Source organism: Nuphar pumila, chromosome 8, assembly GCF_984573655.1.
Source record: "Nuphar pumila chromosome 8, dmNupPumi1.hap1.1, whole genome shotgun sequence".
NCBI lineage: Eukaryota > Viridiplantae > Streptophyta > Magnoliopsida > Nymphaeales > Nymphaeaceae > Nuphar > Nuphar pumila.
This window is the reverse complement of record NC_143256.1, coordinates 13,960,532-13,972,991: the sequence shown is the minus strand read 5'-3', so window position 1 is coordinate 13,972,991 and position 12,460 is coordinate 13,960,532. Positions and strand designations below refer to the sequence as shown.

The following is a 12,460-nucleotide window of genomic DNA, read 5'->3' as shown; positions in this document are numbered from 1 at the left end:
GGGGCGGGATGAGGCCCTATTTTCCCTGGTCCACTGCCATCCTTGTTTGGCTAAAAATCAAGAGCGTGATGCAGTAGAATTGAGTGTGTCAGTTTAGAGGCAGCTCTAATGATATCCGTGGCAAAGTTGTGAAATTATTTTCTGCCATCTATTTTGTATGCAAGTGTTCGTGTATTGCATAATGATGAATAACTAGATTATGAGAACAGAAAATATGAGAACTAATGTGAACTGCAATTTTCATAATTTTTTTGTTCTTTTCTCTTGAATTTAAACATACTAATGTGATCTACATGTTTAGTTTTATAAGAATTCGCTCTTGAATCATCCATTTTAATGCATAAACAAGATTTTTTGAAGAATTTTATAATCAATGGCTCATAATCTTCGTAAATATTCAAGTATTCAAAAAATCACATTTTTTTTATAAAAAATACACGATCCAATGGTTGGTTCCTAGCAAATTAGACATGCCAAGCAAATCCACATTGTTGGATTTGAAAAAAAAAAGCTATTAAAAATGCTCATATTTTCTCTTTTCAAGTTCTAACTAAAAAAATTTGTAGAAGCTCAACATGATTGCTCTCAATTAATAGGAATTTCCAGTGGACCGACTCCAAAGCGTTGCTCCATACTTGCGGTAGGTTTGATTAAGGAGAATCAAAATCATGACAGGTCTTCAAACGCCTCGATGCATAGTCACAAATATCAGCCATTTTTGTGAAAATCTCGTGAGGTTTTCAAAACATGATATAATCTAAAAAAGATATAATATTTTCAAAATATTACCTATTTTGAAAATATGACATTTTTATCATAATATAATTGCATTGTTAACATGATATTTTGTACTTTTATGTTTTTTTTAGCTTTTTATATTTCATATACACTTTTAAAATAGAAACATACCGATAGTGTCCCGAGCTTTTTTTGAGATTTTTTTTTTTTAATTTTGTCGTGAGAAATTTTCTCAGAAATCTAGATAACAATATTTTGAGACCGTAACATGGATCCAACTGTACGGATCACGCAAATAAAAAAGGAATCCGTATCGGCATCCCTCGAGTCCCCGAGTCGATTCTAAGTAAGTGTGTAATTGTGTATCGTATCGTTTGGGAGGAAAAAAAGAAAAAGAAAAAGAAAAAGAAAAAGAACGAGGAAAGAGTCAGCTGTTCATTCCTTCTTTCTCCTTCGCATCCTGCGCTGGGTTTATTTCGTTCCCTGTTTCAGCCTCCGACTCTTTTTCTCTGAGAGCGAGAGAGAGATGGCAGCGAACCTGTTGGAGACGTACGCGTGCGTGCCGTCGACGGAAAGGGGGCGGGGGATCCTCATCTCCGGAGACCCCAAGACCAACGCCATCGCCTATTGCAACGGCCGGTCCGTCATCGTCCGCCACCTCGACCGGACGCTCGAGGCCGTCGTCTACGGGGAGCACGCCTACCAGGCCACCGTCGCCCGGTTCTCCCCCAACGGAGAGTGGGTCGCCTCCGCCGATGTCTCCGGCACCGTCAGGATCTGGGGCTGGCAGAACGACCACGTCCTCAAGAACGAGTTCCGCGTCCTCTCCGGTCGGATCGACGACCTCCAGTGGTCCCCCGACAGCCAGCGGATCGTTGTCTCCGGCGACGGCAGGGGCAAGTCCTTCGTCCGCGCCTTCATGTACCGTCTCTCCCTCGACTCTTGCTTCGATCGGTTTCCTGTGGATTGGTTTCGTTTCCGTTTTTCTCTGTTACCGATTCAAACTCCTTTTTCTAAGTTGATCACAAACAAGGAATTTTCGATAATCCACTGAATGCGATCCATGAGTGCATATTTCTTATTTTGATTAGTATGATCATAGGGAGAGTGAGCAGTTTCTGATTCCGTTTGCGTGCTCTTTTATCTGTTCGGTTATTAACTCGTTAGTGTTCATATTGCTGAGAAAGGAGAAAAGAAAAATAAGAGAGATAAAAAAAAGAAAATTGAGTATGATCAGGAATGCTGCTACTACAATTGCTAGAAAAGCGCCTAAATATTTAATTTTCGTTTCAATTTTCCGTTTCGAGTTGTTTTCATGGCCATTCTTGCTTCTGTAAAAGCTTGCTTTTTTTTTCCGCTCTTTGCCATGGTATGCTCTTCCTTATTGTAGTCATCTCTAGGATGGTCTCACGCATGAACAAGCTAGGATTATTGCTTGCTACATGTGCAACAAATCTTGTTTTTGGCACCAAGTTTCTGTACCTCTTCACCACGCAGCCTAGATAATAAAGCATAAACGCACAAACACGTCTCTCAATGGAGAATGATAGCCAGTAGAAAACAAGCACACCCACGCACAAGTGTAAATGGGGACCATGGTTTAAATTTATCGGTGCATCGGGGTAGATGATTCCCATTAGTCATACCTGGTGTTTTTCTTTTCCTTCTGTAAAAGACAACCGTGTCATTGTTCTGAAAGTGACTCCAGTGGAGAGGATGATGAGTGCAGCGGAGATCTTTCCCATCTGATTGTGTTCCTCTTGCCAAATATTACGTCTGTTTGTACAATTATGTTCTCACAATTAGCACAAGTAATTTGTCTAACAAGCAATGTATCACAGTAATACTTGGGAAGTTGTGCCTCAACCCCATGATTAAAAACGGTTGGTTGCAAATGGATTTACAAAGGTATGTACAAATTAGATAAACACATAAAAATATACTTGTTGCAAAAGAATACAATCAACAACATAGCTTGAATTAGTGAATACGTTTAACTATGTTGTTAAAATTTGCACAATGCATGTAATGATTTCATTTGTGTTATCGTGCAGCTGGACTTTATATTAGTTGGATGTGAAAAATCCATTTTCGCCTTGGGGAGTTGAAAGAAAAAGTATACATGGAGCGTTGATTTTTGTGAAGCTGATCCTAGAAAACATGTGTGCAAGCTGAGAAGATCAATTTATGGACTAAGCAAGTTTCGAGTACTTGGTTCTTGAGCTTTCATCTGGCACTGAATAGAATGTCGTAGGAAAAGGAATGATGATCATTTATCATTTATGTTGATGACATAATCATAGTTGGAAGTTCCAAAACACCATACATGAAATAAAGATATCCATGCTAAAGAGGTTCTGAATGAAAGATTTAGGAGAACTGCGATGCTTTTTCGATGTTGAAGTTGATAAATCTGAAGATAAGATTGCATTGTCTCAATGTAAATATGCAATTCACATAATTAAAAGGTTTGATATGATAAATTACAAGTTGATAGTTTCATCACGGGCAGTGAATAAAGGCTGTCAAAAGGAGAACCACTAAAATAAACAAAAAAGTACAGAAGCATGTCTAGGGAACTTGTTAATTTATGCGTGCACCTACCATGATGCACATGGAAGCTTTGAAAGAAATCTTGCTATATATAGAGGTCACTCCTAGTGATGCAGAGCATCCGGATCATCATCACATTGAAGAGAAGTTGGATGTGAATCCAACTCTACATTACTAGATCTGGAAAGAAATACCAAAGAATATTCAATCCAAATCTGGACCATTCGAGTTCAAATGAATCTCAAGGGTAAAATTATCATTATACATATTTTATTTCCTGAGAATTTTGGTTCTTATCATCTCAGAAAATATATTTTGCTTTGTGGTTCCATTTTTGTGAATTTTGGAATCACCCTTGTATTTTTTCGTTTTATTTTTTATTTTTTAATTTTTTTAGGTGCTGAATTCTATGGATCCAGATAGTTTTGGTGTCGGCTAGGATTTATATTGGGCACTAGAGGGTGTATGGGTATTTGGGTAATTTTTATATTTTATTTCAGCTTTGGATTCAGACCTTGACCCATTCATTTGATGTGATCAAATTTGCAAGTATTGGATCTTGCAATAGATCCAATATTTCAAGTATTTGATCCACATTGGCGCCACAGTATGTTGAACCAATGTGGACCCAACACTCAAGCCCTTTATTCCTTCCAGAAAAGTCATGTATGCCTTATTGAAAAGTCGTGTATGCCTATTTATTCCATTTGATTGTTAGAAAGGGTAAGTTAAGGCTAAATTTAAAGAAAATTCAAAACATGTGCATCCATTGGCCACTTTGGGAGGTGGCATTGGAACCTACCTCAGCCATTAACTCAGCCTTTGCTGAGCTCTATAAGGCTCTAGAGAAAGTTGTGCAGGGGTTTTGGCTTTCATTTTTTTTTTGAGAAAAAAAGAACAAGGAAAAAGAAATGGAGAAGAAGCTAGTAGTCCCCTACCTCTAGCTGACTTTCTGGGTTGTGAATCTGTTGGACAAATACGTTTGCTCCTGCAACATCAGACCTTTGGTGAGAATACTGTTGCCGTGAAAGTGTTGGTCCTTGAACGTGTGACCCATTTCAAGGCTATTAAGGATTGTTGTTGTGTTAGTGAGACCGTGAACATCATTTGCTGCCAATGGGACTTTGGAGACTCGTGTTTGTGTGCGTGCCTGAAGTTGCTAACTTTTGTTGTTGTCGTGAGGTTACCCGACGAACCTGAAAGACGTGTGATATCGTTGCCATTAACCACCAGCATACCAAAATTTCCTGCTGTCACATTGTTGCTGCTGTTTCGCAACCATTTGCCGACTTGAGCAGATTCTTCTCATTGCTGAACCAGTCTATTTATCATTGTTGGACATTCGAGCCATTGCTGGAATCGGTGTTGTTAAAAGCGCGCCTCACCTTGAGGCAAGGCCCTCTGCACCTCAAGGCGCCAGCCTAAGGCATGATAGTAATAATAATAATAATAATAATCATATAATAATAAAAAAAACAATGATAATAATAATAATAATAATAATAATAATAATAATAATAATAATAAGAAGAAGAAGAAGAAGAAGAAGAAGAAGAATATGAGGAAGAAGAAGAAGCATTTTTTTATTTATTTATAATTTTAGATATTTTTATAGTTATTTTTAAGTTTTCAAAAAAAAATTGAGGCTTACGCTTTATGCCTCGAGGCTTATGCCTTGCCTCAGTTTTTGGTGAAGTGCCTTGCTTCGCCTCAACTTTTTTCACAACATTGGCTGGAACCTTCTCACTCTTGTCTTCATCTTGGGTTTGACTTGAACTTGAGTGATTTTGTTTTGATTAGAAAAAAAACTTGCTGTGTTTTGCTTGAAAGAAATAGATTTTTGAAGTTGATTTTTTTAGAGATAACTTGTTTAGACAAAATATGTATTTGTGATATTTGTTTAAACTTTAAACTAAGCAAAGTCGGGTTAAGGAGGATGGGATTTCACATTGTAGAAAATACCTTTTGAAGTATCTTTCTGTGCAGGTTGAACTATAAATACTAAAAACTAAAACTGGATTAATTTAATTTTGGTGTTTGATATACTGTATGACTGTTTTAGTGCATTTCAGAACTATGCCTAAGAAGACCCTTCGTCAGTGTTTTGAGCATAACTCTCTCGTTCGAAGTCAAAAAATTGTGTGGTTTAACTTGTTGGAAAGCTATTGAACGCCCGACCAACTTCGTGTTTTACTCGTTTTCTGATTCCGACGTTATCATTGTCGAAAACGTCCTGAAACAGAGAGGACAACCACTCGAGTGTCTGTCCTGGCCTGTGTCAGTCTGGTTCATTGTTTAGGTCATATCTGGGTCATTTGAACTCAGAAATTCTTGATTTTTGTTTTGTTGGAACAACAACAATTTTATCTAGAATTTTCGTGTTCTGGCCATCAACAAAAACAGTAAAGTTAGTCCCCGTTCTGGTCTTTCACCAACCGGGCTGTCCCAAGTGTGACAGTCTCCAAATCCAGCAACCTGTCCCTTGTCTGAGCCATGTCTCAACAACCAGTTGTCGAGAAATTACAAAATTCAGACTCTATAGAAAGGCAAAAACATTATCTACACTTTTTGTGGTGCCCCTATTTGCAAATTAGGTGATTAGCTCAGTCTAAACGCCTTCGGTCAGAACTTTTTCAAAACTTTGGATATCCGTTTAGTGCTTCCGCATGTTGGATCCATTCGGATCGTGGATCGTGGACCAACCTGCAGTCACTACCGCATCATTGTTGGTATCAAAGCCCATTGGAAGACTTTGTTCCTATAGTCTTCAAAAACTGACCCGAACAAAGAACTCTGTCATTCACATGACTGTGTTTTGATGTGTCAAACAGTCTCGATGTTTTTGGGCGATATCTCTTTAACCCAGTATCCGTTTTCAGTGTTCTTGGATTCGTTGGAGAGGTATCGAAAATACCTCCAACTTTTGTGTTCTGACCGTTTGCAGTCTCTGAAAACGGATGTGAACAAAGTGTCTGTGTCCGGAGTGTACCAGTCTATCTTGTTCATCAGATATCTTTGCGCTCTGATATCATAAAATTCTGATTTTGTTGCGTTGAAAAGATAATTTTATTGGCTACATTTTCTCAGTTTACCATTTTTTACTAATTCTGTGATTTATTGGACCGAATTTTCATTTACTTGCTTATGCAGTAGAACTAATAGGACCGGAGTCTTGGCTTCGAACCGACTCACAGTCGGTACCGCACCACCTAGTCAAGGCCTTCTTTGTCATAAGAATGACCCACAAACAAGTGTAATTTAATTAGTTGTGGGTAATGTAGTTTGGGTAGGAGATCTTGACACTAAGAAATTTGTTTCAGGTTATTATGCATTTGTGCGCATCTTTCCAAAAATTGTAGATTTTTGTGTAAAAGTGTAGTCTCATGAAGACAAAGAATTGCTAGATAAAGTATTGAAGCTGAATATAGAGCCAAGTCTGAGAATGGTTTATGAAATGGTAAGAGTCATGGTGTAATGAATATATTAGGAATGAAAATATGTCGTTGCTTTGCATAATGTGATAAAAAGTGCTGTAGCACTAGCATCAAGTCCTGTATCGGTGATAAGTCAAAGCACTTTCAAGTTGATTATCACTTTGTCAGTGAGTAGAAGCCAGGATTACTGGAAGTGCTGGTAGGAGTGGGAAACTGCTCTTCCTTGAAACGCTTGGGGAAGAGCCCAATATCGGGAAATGAGTTTTCTTTATTTTTTAACAATTGGACCAGTTTTCTCTCTGTCTCACTCTCTCCCCCTCTCTCTGTCTCTGGCTCTCTTTGTCCCTCACTCTCTCCCCCCTCTCTCTTCATCTCTCCCTTTCTCTGTCTCTCATTCTCTCCCTCTCTCTCCATCTCTCTCTTTGTCTCTCACTCTCTCTCGCTCTCTTTGTCTTTCACACACACACACTCTCTCTCTCTCTTGTTACATGCGGAGATGTATGCATTATGCACACACAGAATGAGCTTCCATGTGAGTTTGTCTCTATTGAGAATAAAGGTTGGTTATTGCATACAAAAATAATTTTGTTTTCAAGTAGTGAGCATTGTTTATACTTTATGTGGATGAATATTGTAAGAAAGTTCTGGCTTCAAATTTATGTTGAATAGTGGTTTTAGTAGGCTGTTAAGCAGCTTAAGCTTGGGTTCTTGTTCAGTTTGACTTGGCTCATTTGTTGAATATCTTTTGTTCCATTGCAGACCTTAGCTTATATTTGTCTATGTAGTTTTTTACTTGTTGATCATGAATTCATGATCCGGGCATATTAACAGCCAAGTTGCTTGCATATATAATTCAGTTTTGAAATTAATAGATCAACTTTAATATTATACACTCATGTTTTATTTTGTCAATAATAACATAAATCTTATATTTTTGTAAATTTTAAAAAAAATAATTACATTTTCGCATCGCTTTCGATTCCTATTCATTTCTGTCAAGATATGCATGTATGCATATCTAGTTGTACATATATACGATATACATATATCATATATGTATGGATGTATATACATATATAATATATATATTATATATATTCATTTTATTCATTGTAATAGATAAATATCCACTAGGGGTATTTTTGTCTTTTCAATGGACATGTAATTAGGTTGTGCTCATTATGAGCATAATAGTCTTTATTTATTTTATGTACAGACTAGGAAATTAGTTTGCAGTGGAGAGCGTAATATACAAAGCTACATAGAGTTATTGGGACCTCCCCAACGGCTCTATTTCTATCCATTGGGGAGAGTCCCAATGGCTCTATGGCTCTCTTGTGCCTATAAATAGGGGAGATCCCCTTCCATGTAATCCAATGCTTTCTCAAGCATTTTGTAATACAATTCCCTATATTTTTGTGCTCTCTTGGCCCTTGTGTAGGTTACTCCATGAGATGGGTTTTGTTCCAAATTAGTATTAGAATCCGTTGGAAAAATTTCTTGATGTGATTGAGTGTTGACCTATAAGTGGTATTGTGATTTAAATATTGTGTTCTTGTAATCCCATAAGAGGCACCATCTTGTTCTTGTTTCATTACATGGTATCATAGCCATCGGTTAAAGACTTTGTTCGTGTGGACGTGAGAGCATGGATCTTATGTTCGTGATCTCGTGGTGTTCAAAGTGTATTCTACTTCTATCCTATATCCTCTTCTTCTCTCTTTTCTCTCTCTCTATCTCTACACCCTTATTTGTAAAAATGGAAGATGAAAGAGAAGTGGTCGTCTCTGGTTCCTGTAAGACTCAACGATACAAACTATGTGATGTGGGCATCCATAGTTAAACATAAAATATGGAAAAAGGGTCTATGGGGCTTGGTCGAATGCACCGAAAGAGAACCAAAGCTTATCCTTACCAAACTTGAAGATGGCAAGGAAGTAGCTCTCCAAGGAGAAGAGATGTCTAAAGCCATTGGGGAATATGAGAAAAGATGGAAATATTGGAGGATGGGCCATTCCAAATTCATTGGATGGCTCATTAATACTGTTGACATCAAAAAATGCTCAAGTTTGGCAAAATTTGATTTTGCAAGTGATGCATGAAAATATCTTAAATTATAGTCTAAATGACATAGCACATATATGCAATGTGCAAAACAAGGTTAGAACCATGACCCAAGGAAAAATGAGCATTAGGGAATACTATAATGCTCTATCTCTTCTTTGGTATGAATTGACTCCTTTAGAACCTAAGTGACATTGTCATCAAGATGCAGAACTCTCTGAAAAACAAATTAAAACAAAACATTTCTATCAATTTGTTAATGGACTTAGATTCGAATTTGAAGGGACCAAATCGGTCATTCTTCGTATAGGAGTACCTATCATAGTAGAAACACTAAGAATTAACTATGGAGGAAAATAGGTTAAAAAAATCTTCTACTAAAGATGAATAATTCGTGCTTGTTATGTCGAGGCCCGAAAACCACACAGTGGCTTATAAGCCTCCTCACTTTGGAAAAACTAATGAGAATGAGAGAAACTCCAATGATTATGGGAGGAGTCTAAATGATCATGGAAGAAGTGAATATGAACACAAGAAGAGTGACAAACTAATATGCTATCATTGCTATGAGTCAGATGAGAGATGATCGAAAAGATGAAAAGGTGGCTTTTGTGGGGCCATCTTTGGAAAAAAATGGTGTAGATGACAACTCCAAAAGTGTGGGCTCATTGTCTTTGGCACAACTCATGGAAGCACTACAATGGTACAACCAATGTTCAAGAATCAAACCTCTTATCTCCGGTGCAGCCGTATCTACATGTATTGATCCCGGTACGACTTGACTCCAAATGAGATGCGGATGCTTAGATGGATGTGTGGAAATACAATAAAAGATAAGATTCGGAACGAGGAGATACGTAAGAAGGTAGGTGTTGCACCCATTGAAAATAAGATGCGAGAGAATCGTTTACGGTGGTTTGGACATATTCGGCGAAGGCCTAATGATGCTCCAGTTAGAAGGTTGGAGAAATGGGAAAATATATTAGTTAAAAGAGGTCGGGGTAGGCCTAGGAAGACTTGGATGGAGATGATAGGAAAGGATATGATTGCTTTGAACCTCACCGAGGACATGGCATTGGATAGAAATGATTGGAGGAAAAGGATTCATGTGGAAGACCCAAAATGAATTTCTTTTTTGGTTCATATCGCTGACCCCAATTGTTTTGGGATGAAAGCGTAGTTGTTGTTGTTGTTGTAATAAAGTTGATTCAGTTTGGGTCAGAGTTGCCAATTGAGGAAGCGGGAGTGAGAAGCGGGAGCGGGAAGCGAGGCACTTTCAAAAATGTAAGAAGCGGGGAAGCGTGGGACCACTTAGAAGAAAATTATGAACCGTCTCGGAAGCGAACCGGAAGCGAGGGGGAAGTGAAAAAATGAAAAAATGGGGAAGCGAGGGGGGAAGCGTGCTTCCCATAAAAGAGAAGCACGCTTCTCAAAAAAGAGGCCCCACGCGTTTCAAAAGCACGACGTTTCATGCTTCCAAAGCGCATATTGGGAAGCACGCTTCTCCATTACCCTAGGCGCTTCCGGTAACTCTGGTTTGGGTTTTGTTTGAAAGATGGGGTGTAAGATCCCTTGTGGTTTTGTGGATGTGAAATGGAACTGTAAAGGCCCCGAGTTTCTGGGAAACTTTTCGCAATTGATTTAAAAAAAAATCCGCACTTTTTGGGGGTATGAGTTGGGGTCGTTACAGTGATAACACAACTTGATTTTAAATCTTGTTATTACTGACAATGCATTGTTTGTTAAGTCTTCTAATGCACGTATAGTGATACTACTTCTTTATGTTGATGGCATGATTATCACAGGAGGTGATAAGCAGAAAGTTAGTCATATCAAAGATGTGCTCAAAGCTAACTTTGACATGATAGATCTTGGCTTTTTAGGATACTTTTTTGGAATAAAAATAGCTTACTCACCTTGTGGGTATTTGTTGTCATAGACTAAGTATGCAACCGAGATCATAGAACGATCAAGACTTTCAAATAAAAAATGAGTTGACACTCCAGAGGTTATCAATGCAAAGATGAAGGATGATGGAGAACCTTGAAGGATCCAACTCCCTACAGACAGATGATTAACACTTTATCTTATCTTTTTATTACTCGTCTTGATATTGCAGATGCTATTCACTCAATTTTAGCATGATTCTACTACAATACATATGAGTGTTGTAATAAGGATTATTAGATATATCATAAATACTATTAGTTGTGTTTATTTTTATTATCTTCCTCCTCGTTAGAAGTTATTGCACATTCTGAATCTGATTGGGGGAATCTGTGAATCATTATCGCTCAATTATAGGTTTTTGTGTTTTTTTAGGGGATTTGTTGATTTCATGAAAATGCAAGAAACAACAAAAGGTGTCTTTGTCCTCTATAGAAGTAGAGTACCAAGCTATGAAAACGACAATCTCCGAGTTGGTTGTGAAGCGATTACTAGAAAATTTGGTCATTCATATAGCAGAACCCTCAAGACTATGTTGTGACAACAAAAGTGCAGCTTACATCGCCTGCAATCACAACTTTCATGAGAAGACCAACACATCAAAATGGATTGCCATTATGTGAGAAGAATTTTTGAAGAACATTACTTTTCCATATGTACCATATGAGTATCAATTGGTGGATTTCTTCTCCAAAGCACTTCTGTCACCAAGATTCCATTTTCTCCTTAGCAAACTCTCGATTGCAGCACTGTGAGTTTGAGGGGGGTTGTTAAGATATGCATATATGCATATCTAGTTGTACATATATATGATATACATATATCATATATATATATATATTATTCATTGTAATAGATAAATACCCACTAGGGGTATTTTTGACTTTTCACTAGACATGCAATAGGTTGTGCCCATTAGGAGCATAATAGTCTTTATTTATTTTATGTACAAACTAGGAAATTAGTTTGTAATGGAGGGCATAAAAGACAAAGCTACATAGAGTCGTTGGGACCTCCACAATGACTCTAATTCTAGCCATTGGGGAGAGTCCCAATGGCTCTATGGCTCTCTTGTGTGTATAAATAGGTTTGATCCCCTTCCATGTAATCTAATGCTTTCTTAAGCATTTTGCAATACAATTCCCTATATTTTTTTGTGTTCTCGGCGCTTGTGTGGGTTGGTCTTGTGATTTGAATATTATGCTCTTGTAAGCCCATAAGAAGCACCATCTTGGTGCGACACTCGGACATGGTTTTCTTTGTGTCAGGTGAAGTCAACCACATTGAGGTCCATTTTTGTCTAAAAGTAGATTCAATTAACCCTAACCAAGTCCAGTTTATGTGTATTATATATATATATAATTACATAAATACACACACATACATGTATATATATATATACGCACCTCTGCACCAGTGTAGTTATTTTTTATTAATGAGGAATAACAATTGTAAATTGTTAATTTGATTTATTTCATGAATTTATGCATGATAAATTGATGATATGATAATTGTTTTATTTCATTAGTGTTAACTTAAAACTGTTAAAAATTATATATATATATATATATATATATATATATATATATATATATATATATATACACACCCTCCCCACACACAAATTTTTTAAAGTGTTGCATCGTTGCATCCGCATCCGAACCTATGTGACATAGGTCACTTCCCTCTTAGTTTTCCCTTTGAATCCTGGTTTGCTTTCAGTT

At 37.4% G+C, this 12,460-nt stretch overlaps 1 protein-coding gene across 1 annotated transcript in view; it reads left to right on the top strand.

Moving 5' to 3' along the window:
• The first annotated feature begins 1,136 nt into the window (after window positions 1-1,136).
• The window catches only part of LOC149829649 (actin-interacting protein 1-2-like), a 96,322-nt gene continuing 84,998 nt past the window's right edge, over window positions 1,137-12,460 (top strand). The window contains exon 1 of the mRNA XM_090016060.1: window positions 1,137-1,659. Within this exon, the coding sequence (XP_089872186.1) occupies window positions 1,265-1,659 (395 nt within the window). The 5' untranslated portion in view covers window positions 1,137-1,264. The remainder of the gene's footprint in view (window positions 1,660-12,460) is intronic.